Below are 16,133 nucleotides of genomic sequence, written 5' to 3' on the forward strand. Positions count from 1 at the left end.
TTTTCTTGATTTCAACTAAGATGTCATTAACTCGCGTTTGTTCCCTCACCAAATCTGCTCTTTTCTTAACCCTATTACATTTGTCGGACGATCCCACCGCTGTCAACCAGATGTAGGAGTCGTCGGACGACCTCGCCGCTGCCACCATTTGAAGGAGTTGAAGGTCGTAGAGAGGAACTCGGTGAACAGGATTTATTTACATTATTTACATCTTAGACAAGACATATCGACCGTCTAGCGTGACTCCCATATGGAGCCCGCAAGACTAACATACAGCAAACAGCTTACGAGCACACAGCTCACGAGTACATTTCGAGCATGACAACAAGCACGCAGCTCACTAGTACATTTCTACACGACACCGAGCACTCAGCTCACTACGACGAGCACGCCCTAGCAGCCGGCAATCGCTGCTTATAAGCTCTCTGCTCGACGTCATAGCTCGACGTCATTCAATATGACCCGCCCTTTTGGAGGATGAAGGCTGTCGACTTGGAGGAGGATGAGGGCTTACATACACGTGCCGCACTCACACACAGGTGTAATGGTCCGGAGCCGACGTCAGAGGGGCTTCGTAGAACTCCTTCACTCGCAACGGCGGCGAGGCTAGAGGTTGGCGGCGGCATTCCAAGATGAGGTTACCACCGCTGGCGTAACTGGCTGGCAAACTTGCACTGCAGCTGGGCGTTCTTAACAACCCTTAACGTTATACCTATCATTCTTCTTTCCATAGCTCGTTGCGTCGTCCTCAATTTAAGTAGAACCCTTTTCGTAAGCCTCCAGGTTTGTGCCCCGTACGTGAGTACTGGTAAGACACAGCTGTTATACACTTTTCTCTTGAGGGATAATGGCAACCTGCTGTTCATGATCTGAGAATGCCTGCCAAACGCACCCCAGCCCATTCTTATTCTTCTCATTATTTCCGTCTCATGATCCGAATCCGCGGTCACTACCTGTCCTAAGTAGATGTATTCCCTTACCACTTCCAGTGCCTCGCTACCTATCGTAAACTGCTGTTCTCTTCCGAGACTGTTAAACATTGCTTGAGTTTTCTGCAGATTAATTTTAGACCATCCCTTCTACTTTGCCTCTCCAGGTCAGTGAGCATGCATTGCTCACTGACCTGGAGTGGCCACACTGAGTGGCCGCACTGAGCTACGCCTATATAGTAGGCTATCCCGCTGCGACAAAAGTGAATATCTCTACAAGTTCACACATTTGATACTTTGACAATAGTGCGCGGATTGAGGCAACTATGTGTCGTTTCTCGTTTACCAGCTGTGTTGGCTCGCTGAACCAATTCTCGTTGCGCCTGTTCCTGCCGCAGGTATTCAGCCCTTCCGAGTGCTCCGTGTGCCTTCTGGACTTCAAAGACCATTCCTCTCGGCCGGTGGCGCAGTTCGAGGACGCGTTCCTGCTCCGCGAGTTCAACAAGTGTCTCGTGGCCTTCAGACAGGCCCTCACCCAGCGTAGACCCTCACCTGTGGGCCAGAGCTCGAGCTCGAGCGCGGCTGGCCACGATCCACCCTGTTTCCACTCGCTGTCATCTTCCAAGACGTCGTCCTCCCGGAGCAGCGCGCACGCCCCTGACTCCCCGCCAGACAATCTGCAGGGCCTGCGTGGCCACGAACACTTCGTAGAGTGCAAGCCACCGCTCGCAGACCGTTTGGGAACGAATACGGCCACCGTTTCAGTTGACAAAGCTGACCTGCAGTGCCCGATCAAGCGGGGTCAACAGTCGGAGAGTCAAGCACCCACATTAGCCTGTGTATTGGGCGCACTACGAACGAAGGCGGCAGCACAGACCGCCAAACCCGAACAGCCAGTGCCTCCGCAACGGTCACCTCGAAAGTTCTTCAAAGTACTGAGCTCCAGGAGTCCGAGCCCGACCCCGCCGAAACCCGACAGAACTCGTCCACCGCCACCTGCAGATACGAATGCCAGAACTTCGAACGCACCGCCATCGTTGACAAGCTCAGCTGCTGCCCCAGTTCCTAACATTGCGAGGCCCTTGGCGACTAAGCCTCCGCCGCCTGCCACGAAGAGGAGCCTGCGTTCACTGGGTGGCTCTAGTTCCAAGGGGTCCATGGAGAGGAACAAAAGCCTAGAGAATATACTTAACAGAATCTCCGCGAGCCAGCCGTCGACGCCTTCGTCGTCGTCAGCGCCGCTTCTGACGCAGGCCGTCCTGTGCGCCCAGAGGCATCCTTCTCCGAGACCCGAGCGGCGCGGCAGCGGTTCCCAAGCGGCTATGGTCTTTCGTCCGGTCAACCTGTCTCCGCTGACGTCCCGCAGGTCTGCCTTCCGGCCCGCGACCGAGTGTCTCCTGGACCAGAGAAGGCAGAGCAGCGGCGGCGGAGGCGCGGTTCCGATAGCGTTGCCGCACTGCGAGTTTTCCGCACTGAGCAACGCCAGACAGGCGTGCGGCAAGGTCGCGCCGGTGAAAGTGCTGACGTCCCCTCCGGTCTCTTCGCCTCGCGTGCAGCTCTCGATCGAGTCTGCGCCCGAGGACGACGTGTGGCGCAGGCAGGAGAGCGTCGAGCTCGAGTCACCGGGCGTCGAGCGGCGGCCACCGTCGCCGCGATGTCCGGACGCCGCGGCGTCGAGGGAGACGGAAGTGTGGACGCTTGCGGCGGAGCAGCAGCAGCAGCCAGCGGCGGAAGAGAGCGCTCCGGCACGAGGGCACCGCAGGACGACATCTGGGTCTTCGGCTACGCCGTACGGGTCTCCGTCGGCGACCTTATCGCTGCCGCGGCTTCCGTCTCAGAAGTCGTGCGACGACGTCTACCACACTGCGGACGAAAGTGTAGATGACAGTGAGTGTATATTTCTTTATCAGTCTTAGTAGGTAGGAGTGCCTGCTGCAGTGTACTCATGAGGAGAAAGTGGTAATGTCACGGTTTACTACCGCCTCGTGACGCATAATGTGAGGTGGCAGGACAGTTAGGATGAATATAGACGTGCATATCTGGTGTTTTCCGCCTCCATACAATTGTTTCATCGACAGTGAATCAGTCCGCTTGCAGTTGGCGAGGTGAGGAGAAGCACTAGCGGAGCGATAAATCTAGCAGAACGTAGTGCACGATGCGGTCGTTGTCGGGACATTTACGCTGGCTGACAAACGTGGTGTGAGAGCATTTATCCATAGCTATTCCTCTCAGGCCACTCGAAATCTGACGAAAATATGCCTATGGTTATGCACTACAGCTCAGGCAAGGGGCTCGTCGTTGTGATTAAGGGAAGTTAGCCAATTCGTCTCAAGCCTTTTTGTTCCGACACCCGAACAGACGCATGAAAATGAAGGGAACATCCCTATTGTGACTCTTGGAACAGAATACGTTTAAACTGCGAATAGCTGCCTCAACACTAGTTTAGTGTGCTTACATAAGCCAGCAGTGTAGTTTATTAGCACCGGGCTCCCACGTTAGTTATTTCACTCTACGACTGTCCCCGGAAGAAGCGTATTATATTTTATTCACTCCAAATGTTTATAGCTTTATACGTGCTCTTTGTGCGCACTCAAAATAATCAATAAGAGATGTTTTTCGTACGTAGAGCTTTTTACTCATCTCTGAATGTACGTGTCAATTTCATCTATAATTGTCTGAACGCATGGTAAAGCAAAGGAGCACAACCATCAAATAAAACGCACGAGTGTCCAATCTCAACTGTACGACCTGAAATGAGTCTACAAACGTGGTCTATTTTCCGCAAGATAAAACGAGAATGGGATTGCGGCATAGGCGAATAGGATTGGTATTTGGCGATTTTGGTGCAAGAGCCACTGAGGCTCGAGCTTCCAAGTTAAAACGTCAGTTTGAGCCGATCACGAATGTCGTGACAAGCTGTATGCAAACCGGGAAGGGGTTCCTCCCTCTGCCCCATCTATATGGGCCGTTCTTATGCTTAAACTTAGGTCCCAAAAGACTTCCGGTCTGGCCCTCTGAACCAGGCCGCTAAATTTAATGGCGAACGAAAAAAAATAGCAAATTGAAATAGCTCGCAAATATGTAAGACCCTCTAGCTGGCACCAATCGTGCTTCACAGCTAAAGCGTATACGTTGATAAATAAATTTGAATGCATTCGTAAAAAATTTGGAAAATGCTTAAGCTCCGCCTTTAAAAGTGGAACGCGATAGCTTTCAAAGATCCTTGACTGCTTCTCACGATTCCCGGCAACAGCAGCTTATGTAACCGCAATGTTTACTGGCAAATGCTGCCGGCGAACGCTATGCACGAAGGAGAGCGGCCGATCTTCCTGGCAGAAACGCAGCCACTTGTGTTTTATTTATTTATTTCACAATACTGCAGGCCAGATTGGCCCAAGCCGGTGGGGCATGAAAACACAAATCATAACAGCACGCAAATGTAAAAAAAAAGTAAAAAGATTACATTGCATGTAACATACAAGAGAATCAAAAATTAAAAATTACAGAGCAGAAACTAAAACAATGAACATTGAAATTGCTTACTTTCTACTGAAGAAACAAAGTTTGAAGGGCCTGTTCCATGTCAGGAGAGCGAAAAATTGATTCAGGAAGCGCGTTCCAATCAGCTATTGTTTGAGGGAAAAAACTGCGCTTAAATGAGTTTGTTTTAGCAAACATAGGCTGTAATGAGTGTTCGCTATAATGTCGGGTCCTTCGAGTAGTGGAGTGCCTGAGGAATGAGGGGGGAGCAACGCTAAGCTTTCCTGCCAAAATTTTATGAAGGAAAGAAATGCGGCTCAGTTTTCTACGTGTACTAAGCAACGGGATATTATTGTCCTTAATAAGTTGTGTTGGAGAGTCTGACCTTCTGTATTTATGAAAAACGAAACGTACTGCCTTTCTCTGAATGAGCTCTAGTTGATAGATGTCTTTCTTAGTGTGGGGGTCCCAAATTACGGACGAGTATTCAAGTTTGGACCTGATGAAAGTTTTGTAAGCCAAGAGCTTAATATGACTAGGAGTATGTTTTAATTTTAGTCTCAGGAAACAGCTTCTAGAATGCAGTTGAACAGATCTCAGAAATATGTGTGCCCCAGGTTAAACGGTTGTTAAGAGTTATTCCTAGGTATTTATATTGTGAGACCTCGCTAATGTGACTGTTGTGGAGGCAATATTGGTAACAGCTAATATTTATTTTTCACGTAACTCGGAGAGGTACACTTTTATCAATGTTTAAATCCATATTCCATTCTTCACACCAGTGACATATTTTAAGCAAAGATTCTTAGAGCAATTTATGGTCTTCTATTGATGTTATTTCTTTATATACAACGCAGTCATCTGCGAACAATTTTACTGACACTGACCGTGGAATTACATTTACTAAATCATTTATATGTATTAAAAACAGCAAAGGTCCTAACACACTACCTTGCGGAACACCGGAAGTAACAGCAAGCGATCCTGAAAGGGTGCCATTCACATCAACAGACTACGTTCTACCACTTAAGTATGTTCTGACCCATTCTACAAGATACAGCGGAAGACCAATAAACTGCAATTTATAAAGAAGCTTTGAATGCGGTACCTTGTCAAAAGCTTTCGCCATATCCAGAAAAAGAACATCGATCTGTCCCGAGTTATCCAGTACGCTGAGAAAGTCATGAACCGTCGTAATTAGTTGAGTAGTGGTTGACATGCCCTTCCTGAAACCATGCTGAAAAGGTGCTAGGATGTCCTCTTCCTTTAAAAAGTCATTTATAAAGCGGGCCACGATGTGCTCTAGGAGTTTGCAGGATGTAGAAATAATTGATACCGATCGGTAATTAGTCACGAGTAGCTTATCCCCTTTTTTATAGATCGGTACAACACGAGCCTTCCTCCAATCCTTAGGTAACTCACTGGTTTGCAGAGATAAAGTGACAATTTTAGCAAGATGCTCCGAGATCTGGTCGGCATAACGCTTTAAAAAAGCATTTGGAATGCCGTCAAGACCATGACCTTTCCGAATATTTATTTTACGAAGCAACGACAAAACCCCTTCTGTGGTAATGACAGGAACCTCGCTAGGATCGATGGATCGTTTCGGTGCATCAAAAACCATATTTGAAAGGCCCCCCAAAACAGTTTGAAAGTATCCATTGAAGAGCTGAGCTATTTCCTTCCCGTTGGTAACAAGGCTCCCATCATCACTTTTAATTTCTTTTATGGCCTCTTTTTGATGGCCAAGGGAATTCCAAAACTTGCAGGGATCTGTTTTTATGAATGAAGCAAGAGTAACCCTAAAATAATGGGATTTCGAAGTGGACAGTTTCTGTGCTAATTCATGTTTTAAATTCTGCAAATACTGAGGAGATGTAGAATGATGTCGTTTAAGACGTTGAAGTCTCCGCTTCAAATGAATAATATCACGACTGACCCAAGGGTTTCGACGCTTATTTCTCACTTTCCGTTGAGGTACAAAATTTGTGATAGAAAATAATATGCCTTCCTTGAGGCGTTCCCATAAGCTATGTACATCGTCCTCATTAGTATGCAGCAGTACATCATCCAAATAATCAATAATAGAAGCGTCGTCAGTGCGGTCAAAATCATGGACGTAGGCATCAGACAAATTTCGAGTACTATCAACGCAATTAGTACGACAAGAAAAAAAAAGCAAATGGGGATCAGAAATACCAGGCTCAACTCTGAGTTCACTGGCAAAGAACAAATCTAACACAGCATTTTTACGGGTACAGTCATGCACAATTTGGTTAAGTTTTAAAGCTAACATGGTGTCCATAATTACATCACCAAAGGCACAGCTCCCGTAAGCTAAACTCCTCCAGTCCAAACCTGGTAGGTTGAAATCCCCCGTCATAATCACATTGCTTTCACGCTTGGTTAACAAGTGGTCATATAAGATTTGAAGGAATGTTAATGGAGAATCAGGAGCACGGTATACCGCGTATAATAAGAAGGTCAAGCCCCAACATGACACATTTAAAAACAGGCTTTCGTGCTCTGGAATTTGGTCAAGAACAGTGACCTGAACAAACGACTTCAAAATAACTGCGACACCCCCACCCCTTGAACCACGATCCCTTCTAAAGATATGATAAGCAGGGGGAATAATTACATCATTACTTATTTGATGATGTAGCCATGTTTCTGAAAGAACAAGAATGTGCGGGTCATAGGAAAGGAGGAGTAGTTCAAGGGCGTTAGTTTTATTCTTAATACTTCTGGCATTTAGAGACAGTATCCGTAGTTCTTGTGCTTGGTCCTGCAACCGCTATCTTTCAGAACTATCACCTCTGCTGATAGGTGCTGGCGCCCGTGTACTCGATACATCATCCCACACGTAGTAGGTGTTATCGATTCGCAGTTTGTCGTGAATAAGGGAAACCTTCCTGCCACTATTGCTTTCATTTTTTGCACTATGCCAAAGTAATTTACGCTTTTTAACTGTTTCAGCAGAAAAGTCGTTTTGGATAGACACGCCGGTTCCCTTTAGCTTTCCAACGTTTCGCCAAACGTCCTGTTTTTCAAAGTAATCCTGAAAATACAAGATAACTGGTGAATTCGCAGCTCGGCGACCTAACCTGTGAATACGCGCCACTGAAGAACAGGTAAGTCCAAGTTTATGGTGAAAAATTTCGTCGATAACCTTATGACTCAATGTTTGCTCAGTATTACTGAGTAATACTTGTTGGGGGGCTAGTTGGTGCATGTTTCTAGAAGGGGGTTATAGCGCCGTAAAAACACAATTGCGCCTGTCCCGTCTCGCTTGCTGTGTGTTGTGTTTTTACGGCGCTATAACCCCCTTTGCTCAGTATCATTTTCGTCTTTTTTGATGCCAAAGACAATCAAATTGTTCCTTCGACTTTTATCCTCTTGGTCAACCAACCTTGCTTTCTGCGATTTCAGTGTTTCCTGGACTAGTGCCATGCTTTCATGTAGGAGCTCAATTTCTTGCGTCTTTGCTGATATTTCGTTCACCTTTTTGTTTAGTTCGCTTACGCGTATGCGAAAGTTTGCGAGAGTGTTTTTCTGTCTGTTCTAGCCTAGTAATAACATTGGCCAGGTCACTACGTATAGCTTGCTGACCTTCAACAAGTTGCTTAAGCAGTTCTGGCACAGAGGGACCGGGACCAGGGTTTTGCTCAACATCTCCGCAAAGCAGTAGCATCAATGTACAGAAGCATTCAGAAGCAATGGCCAAAACCATATGTGGGCTCGGCACAACTACAAGACACCTCTCGTCACTTCTGTACAGACAAACACTACCAACCTGGACAGAAAGCAGGAACCGTTGCATTGGAGACATAATCCCCGTCGCCTCGCCGAGCCCACTGCCGAAGTATCGCTGAGGACAGTCTTTTATAGGCCATGCTGGTGACGTCACTGTCGCAGGAAATTCCTGAAGTGGTACACTGCGCATGTCGGGCAGCAAGTCCGTGTCCGATAAAGGGCAGCTTTCACTGATGAAGCCATCTTTGCTGTCGTCCGATCCAAAGTGGCGACACGTGCTTGACAATGTCGACGTACCGGCAGTGGCGAACAGGGCAGCCTGGACAGAAAGCAGGAAACGTTGCATTGGAGACGTGATCCCCGTCGCCTCGCCGAGCCCAGGACGCAGCGGGTGAGGAGGACATCGAAGTATTTTACGGATGCGCGGAGGCGAGTGCCATCTAGACGGTGCTGTTGCAAGGAACTGAGTGCAGCGGGCCGCTCTATGAATGGTAGAAACCCTGGAAAAGTGGTTTATGTTTGGGCTTCCGCGTAACAGAATTATGTTTTCGGGTACATTCAAATTGCAATTCGACGCTATCATGTCTGTAAGTTGTACTTTACGATTTTTCTGACGCACCTTACTTTGAGGAATTCGATTAGTTCATTAACGCCTCTGCGCCACACCTGCGTGGTTGTGGTTCGGAATTATTTTTCGCTCAACGACGTGCGGCGCAAGACACCGACACCTGATTTTATGCGACAAGGTGTCCTTAACGCTATCGCTTTAAAAAAATGCCGCAGAACTGAGGTGGTGCTTGTCTCCTCGATGTGGCAGCAGCCTGTTTGGCCAGATTGCGACTCCAGAGAATCTGCGGTCTGCACCAAAGTCTGCTAAGAAAACAAACGTATTTTAATGCGAAAGTATTGTATTCTCTACTACGCGAAAATCCGGCGTTGTCGCCGGCGTGACCGAAAAATGGTACCGACAATCGATGACGGTGCGAAGAACAAAAACACGTAAAAAAATGCTCAGACTAACGTCAAATCTGTCAGCTGGTATTCTGGAAATAAACTAAATGCCTTCAAAGACAAAATCACGGTCTGAGTGGGAATCGAACCCAGACCTCCGGGGTGCGAGACGAGCACGCTCCCCCGATGCCACGGTGGCTTTTTTTTTCTTTATTACCTTCATTACAACACCACGCAAACGCGTACAAAGTAGGCCACTTGGTGCAGAAAAAATATTACGTAATTTTGAGAGACTGTACATATTTAAAAGGCCCTCAAAGAGGATATCACAGAAACCAAAGTGTCCAGCTCCTGAAGCCACTCTGGCGGTTCAATCATGTCCTTGAGGGCATCACCCGTGTACCTAGGACTTTCACTGAGGTGTTCCCTCGCAGACCTGTCATCTACGTGGGCATTCCTGACGTCCATGCGCGTTTTCCACGTGCTACTCATACACAAAAGTATTATCAAGTCAGCCGGCACTCTCCCTGTGTCTGCGCATGGTAAGAACCGAATACCGAAAGGACTTAACGGCAGTTCTTCTTTTGGAGTTCGTTTGAGAACATCCCACAAGAAAACGGAGTCATGGCAATCCAAGAAGATGTGCTCAATGGTTTGAGGTTTCTTACATGTGATGCAGTCAACAGACCATGGAACAAAGAAGCCCTTGCTTTGTAGCCATGGCTTCACAAGGAGAGTGCCCGAATGCAATTGAAAAAAGGTTGTCGCTGAAGATCTAACCGGCATTTTTTTTTAAGGCGTTTCAGCACATTGCGTTCAGGTCCTAAGTTATACATCGTACGGTAAACAGGGTGCGGCAAGAAAACATCAACCAGATCACTATAATGTTTCTTACGCGTCAGTCAAAAATTCATTCGAAAAATGCGCTTTCAGTAAAAAAAAGGACATAACAAGCGGACTAACAACGCCACGGTGGCTCCATTGTTACGGTTGACTGAAGTTGTGTCTAGTATGTGCGTCAGTGCACACGACACGTTACTGCCTCCGTCACTGCCTCCCACGTGTCACTTGCTCTTCGAATTTCATCGGTACTATGTCTACTACGATGCAGACGGAAGCGTCTACCTATGCGACAGCTGTGAAACATGGTCGCCCACGGAACCAAGCCTCAGAAGACGACGCAAGGAAACACAAAAGAGGAGGAGATAGTCACAACAGACCTACCATAACATAAAATTAATCGTTCTGCAGCAAATTGGTTTGAATGTTTCCAGCCTGTGGCCAACGTACATGCAAACACACACGTACCTATTCAGCAGAAATAACTTTATTGCATGTCAAAAACATCAATCGAAAACACTTCACCTGAGCGATTATAATGCTTTCGCATTCCCACACGTAAGAAGTCTTAAGTGTCTGCTGAGTTTTTCTTTTTCTCTTGGTCGACCAATATGTGTACGTTCTCAATGTGTTAAGTTGCGACAAACACGTCCGGTGCATCATGTTCATGTATGTAGCCGTTTTAACGCGATAGCGTTAAGGACCTCGCGTCGCGTAAAATCCGGTGTATGCGTCTTGCGTCGGACGTCGTTTGGCGAAAAACCATTCCCAATCACAACCACGCAGGCCCTCCGCGTGGGACAGAGGCGTTACTGAAGTAATTGAATTCCTCAAAGTAAGATGCGCCAGAAAAATCGTAAAGTACAGCCTAAACACAACCCACAGACATGAAAGCGTCGGATTGTAATTAGAATATACCAGAAAACAATTCTGTTACGCGGGAACTCGAACATAAACCACTTTTCCAGCGTTTCTAACATTCACAGAGAAGCTCGCTGCGCTCAGGTCCTTGTAACAACACCATTTAGATGGCTCTTGCCTTCGCGCATCTGCGGCCCACGCAAGAGGCCGCGTTTCTACCAGAAAGTTCGCCCGCTCGCCTTCGTGTATGGCATTCGCCGCCAGCGTTTCCCAGTAAACATTACGGTTACATAAGCTGCAGCTGCCGGGAAGCGTAAGAAGCAGTCAAGGATCTTTGAACGCCATCGCGTTCCGCTCTTAAAAGCGAAGCTTCAGCGTGCTCCAAATTTTTTACAGCGATGGGCTGTTAAGGGCTAGTTCCCCCTAGGGTCATGTCTGTGTGCAGACACAAAATTACCCATGCGTGGGCCGATCCCGAAGATAGTGCAATGCCAGGCCGACCCGAGACGGAGGTGAAGCAGGCATTAGGCACTTCCCATACGTGGGGCGATCCCGAAGACCGTGCAATACCGGGCCGACCCGCGACGGAGGTGCAGACCCACATACGCGGCTTCGCTCGTCATCCTTCTCCACATAGCGAAAGAGGGTCACTGAATTTTATTCCTCGCCTGTTGTACCGCAGGCCCGGAGGGACACGGCGTCGGCCTCCCGGGCGAGGCTCGTCCGCGCTGCCTCAAGTCGCGCCGAGAGCGATCGCTGCGCTCGCACACGAGCGGCGGCGGCGGCGGGTCGAGCGCCTTCTCGTCGGTGTCTCAACGCCTGAGCAGGGACGACTCGGCCAGCTCGGCCGGTTTCGTACTCGACTACCGGAGCGACGACGAAGACTACATCGCCTTCTCGCTCAGCAAGCACGAACGGTGAGCAACGTGTGGTCCTTGTCGGGACGCATGACGACGAGCACCGACGACTGTATGTGACACGGCGAGGAGGTCGCGGCATGCTAGAAGAGGGTGCGCAGTTTGGTCTTATCTGGAAGGGAAAAGATACGATGTAAATCAAAGCGGTAATTGTAGAAAGAGCTTACTTAAAGGAAGGCGGAGAGGTAAACCTGAATCTGCTCGTTTCGGCCATATACCCTGCACTGGAAGAAAGGGAGAGAGAGAGAGCAATTGAAAAAAACAGGAAGGCTAGACAGCACGAGTGTCTAGTTAGCTGTCTTGTACTGGGAGAAAGGGATATGACAGAAAAGATTAGCAGAAGACGAAAGACGGGAAAGACTGCGCTCACGCGGTGCTTATCGCTGTGTGCAACTTCTTATCATCATATTCTTTTACTACTTCCTTTATGCCCACTGCAGATCGAAGGTCTCTCCACGCCGTATCCAATTTCCTGTCTTGCATGATGTCGTCGTCATCCCATTGTCATCATACCTTTGTGGTCATTCCTTCGTCGTCGTTCGTAGGATCCGTACGTTCGAGCGCTACAAGTTTATGTCGAACGAGCCGCTTCCCGGTGAAAATGTTTCCAACTTGGTCGTGCGTTCTATACTGGAAAATTGTTCCTAAAAAAAATCAATGTTCCTCGCGAACATCACGAAAGCATTGCTTAAAGCTACTCCTACAGCGCATAGAATCTACATAGTTTTTTTTTACCGTAAGTTCTCAAGCAGCCTTAATCTGTTTGTGGTTTTTATGTTGCCATGCGAAAAGTGTTCTATTTCTTATATTTTGTACTCCGGGGAGCTGGGAACTAGTCAAGCTGACTTGTCAGCTTTTTTTCCCGCACTCCCTCACTTCATGAGTGAAATAAAGATTATTATTATTATTATTATTATTATTATTATTATTATTATTATTATTATTATTATTATTATTATTATTAAAATCTGCCCTCCCAGCCAGAGCAGCCAGTCGGCGGACGTTTGTCCTGGTCGACATCCTTACCTTTTCGGTCCTGTTTTCTCTTGCTTTTATCTATCTATCTATCTATCTATCTATCTATCTATCTATCTATCTATCTATCTATCTATCTATCTATCTATCTATCTATCTATCTATCTATTTATCTATTTATCTATCTATCTATTTATCTATTTATCTATCTATCTATTTATCTATCTATCTATTTATTTATCTCTTTATCTATCTATCTATTTATCTATCTATCTATTTATTTATCTATTTATTTATCTATTTATTTATCTATTTATTTATCTATTTATCTATCTATTTATCTATCTGATCCTGCACCCAGTCTTCATCGCCATTCCTCTCTTGTTCTGCCACTGGCAGGTACGAGGACTTCCGGCGCCGCATCCGCCGTCGGGGCCGGCGGCTTGCTCGCCGGCTCAGCCGCAGCCTGCGCGCCAGCTACTCGAGCGGCAGCAGCGACATGGACGACATCGACGAGGACCCCGAGCTGGGCTTCTCGCGGCCCCAGGCCCCCCTGTGCGCCGTGCGCGCGGCCAACTCCGAGCCCACGCTGCACGTCCTGCTGCCGACCAAGGGCTCGGCGCGCGAGCTCCCGGCGCTGTCCATCGCCTCCGAGCTGGTCATGACGTCTTCGCCCGGGCGGCGACAGACGCTGGTCATGACCACGGGCCAGGGCATGCCCAAGGCGTACTCCTTCGACGGCGTCAACCCAAACCTGCCAGTTCCTTTCAAGGCCAAATTCAGGTATACACCGTTGTCAGGTTCCTTTATGCCACATGAACTAAGAACCCATGAGCTTCGGAACGACGCTGCGTCTGCCTTGTAACATTCACATTCGAACACGCGGGGTGTCCCAGCTAACGACTGAACATTGCAAGTCTTATAATTGTATGTTGCGTCACGTCTATCCTTTTTAATCCTCTTTCGTTCAATAGCTTGGCTAACGTTAGCTGGGTCACGCGCGGTATACGTTCCCAGAAGGTGTATGGCACTATAAAGAGGCCCTGTGCACGAGTTGGACGAGAGGTGTGCGTAGAGACTATAGTATGGCAGTGCACAGGAGCTGCGTTTGAAAGAAGCGTCTTAATGAACCGTGCGGGGATGTGGAGAGCACTTTAATAATTCGTCTGGAGCGCTTTTTCTTCGCCTTTCTTTTTTCGCCGGCCCGCAGACAAGGCTTGTTGAAATGACAATGATTATACCTGGCTAGAGCTCGCTCAGTCAATAGGCACCAAATTTTCCGTCATGTCTACTCAATAAATGAACCTAATTTTGAACTGTGAAGCGTGGCTTATACAGTTATTAGTGATGCGGACATCTCAAGACCTAGCAAGAAACAGATATGAGACGCGCGCATAGAACGGCGCGGGGCACGGAGTGCTGCTTGCGGGTGTAATGGCACCAACCGGTGCATGCGACGCAAGTGCGGAGGCGATGCGAGTGACGGCGTGGTGTATGACGTAACGTCAGAAGCGGCGCGCAGCAGATGTGGAGCGAGCGTATAAACAGTAGACGACGTGCCGCGTACGTATACGTAATATAAAAGGCGACCGGCGTAGCTGAAGCGTGCATGCACTCTCAGTATGCCTCCGTTCAAACTCAACGTTCTGCCAAGGTTGCGAACCGGCTGTCTGTGACGACGAAATGCAGCAGACGATGCGCAAGCGCTCGCACGACTACGCGCTCGCCAGGAAAAGAAGGAAACAGTATATACTTGTGAGCAACTCAGCCTGTGTCATCTCTGGCGTATAGCCTGGTTGTGCGCGTCTCTGACTGGTGCTGGGTTAGTGCGCCATCAGCAATGGCCGGCCGCAGTTATCGAACAGCTGTCGTTCGCTTGAAAATAAATCGCGTGCCGTTGATCTCTACCGTAAGATACGTTGACAGCACACGATACTTGTTACACACATGAACCCGCAGACAGGCACATGCGCACCTTGCATGCAGTAAATTTTCACCCAGCATCTAGCGTAGCAGGCCAGACGATCGTATACAGGTTAAAATATCCAGCTTATCATTAAGGTGAGCGTCTCTCACGACACCTGTGATTCGTAGTATACCTATGCCACGCACATTTGCGTGCTGCAGGCGTTAACCGCGGTGACTGTGCCGTGCTGCGTCATCACTCGCCTCACCAGAACGCGTTCAAATTCGCTCTTCGACATTCGGCCACAAGCGAAGCGTCGCGCTCGAACAACCCGAGCGGCGTCGAAGCGCACGCTGTAACAGCTCTGGCTCTGTCCGTCATCCAACAGGTGCAAGAAGACCTCCGAGGAAGCGAGCCACGCGGAATCCTGCGCAGTCGGCCTGACGCGGCAGGACACCGAGTTCATCAAGGCGCACTCCTTCCGGCCGGTGTCGCCCGATCTGTCGGCCGGCACTTCCGAAGAGGACGACGTCGAGAGCGAGCCCGCAGAGCAGGACGAAGACCAGCAGGACTTCGACACGGCCAGCGGCGACAGCGCGGAGAGGAGGCGCGAGAGCTTCGTGTCTGTTGAGGAAGAGCCTCCGCAGGACTCGGTGAGCGCGCACGCCCCGTCATTTGTCCACTGCAGGAACTCTCTGGAGGTCCTGTGCCGCCACTGCCGCTTCGTCTGCGCAGTGCGCTTATAGAGCATATATACGACCGAAAAATTGCCCAACACTTCGCGCCAACTGATTTCGTCTGTTGCCCTGTGGCAACTTGCATGTTTCTCATGGCTCCTCAGTTGGTCATGGCGCTTGAGCGCTTTTTCCTGTCTCCATCTTTGCACTTCAGCGCAGCGCCAAAGCTTCATTACTTGCTATATAGCTAATTTCTTCCGTTGGTCCAGCTTTGTGAGACCGCGGTTGCGGAATCCGGAGAAGCGCTGTATTTCGCTGCGGTAGAATTTCCTTGACGTAAGCGCAGAAGGGTTTAAATGCACAGAAATGCAGGGAGAGCAGTATAGTAGCTTCCTTTATTTTAATGAAGTTTAGGCATACATGTACGATTTCACTGTCGGTTGCTGCTAGTCATTCCTTTCTCTTCTTTTTGTGTGCGTGTGTGCGCGTGCGCGTGCGTGTACGTGTCTGTGCGCGCGCGTGCGTGTGCGTGCGTGCGTGCGTGCGTGTGCGTGCGTGCGCGTGCGTGCGTGTGCGTGCGCGTGCGTGCGCGAGACCTCGGTCCTTCAGAAGCATTCGTGGCGGCACGAGAAATGGGTGTCGTATAAGCATTCGCGTGTCACAAGTACACAGCTGGCGAATGTTTACGCTGAATAGGTGGACACATACGTTCGCACGTGTCCACACAATCGCTACACAGTTTCCAATGCACCCTTCTCTGCGAGATTGCCATACAGTTCATAAGCACTCTCCGAGAAACACATGCAGGCACTTTCCTTGCAGACAGGTCGCACCGATGACG

The 16,133-nt window shown here is 48.7% G+C and overlaps 1 protein-coding gene across 7 annotated transcripts in view; it reads left to right on the forward strand.

The window, feature by feature from the left end:
* The window catches only part of LOC142572366 (uncharacterized), a 103,372-nt gene that overhangs the window by 29,074 nt on the left and 58,165 nt on the right, over positions 1–16,133 (forward strand). For all 7 annotated transcript variants that reach the window (XM_075681441.1, XM_075681443.1, XM_075681440.1 and 4 more), the window contains 4 exons: positions 1,328–2,816; positions 11,500–11,734; positions 13,109–13,492; positions 15,004–15,268. In XM_075681441.1, the coding sequence (XP_075537556.1) occupies positions 1,328–2,816; positions 11,500–11,734; positions 13,109–13,492; positions 15,004–15,268 (2,373 nt within the window). The remainder of the gene's footprint in view (positions 1–1,327; positions 2,817–11,499; positions 11,735–13,108; positions 13,493–15,003; positions 15,269–16,133) is intronic.

Source organism: Dermacentor variabilis, chromosome 2 (assembly GCF_050947875.1).
Source record: "Dermacentor variabilis isolate Ectoservices chromosome 2, ASM5094787v1, whole genome shotgun sequence".
Lineage (NCBI taxonomy): Eukaryota > Metazoa > Arthropoda > Arachnida > Ixodida > Ixodidae > Dermacentor > Dermacentor variabilis.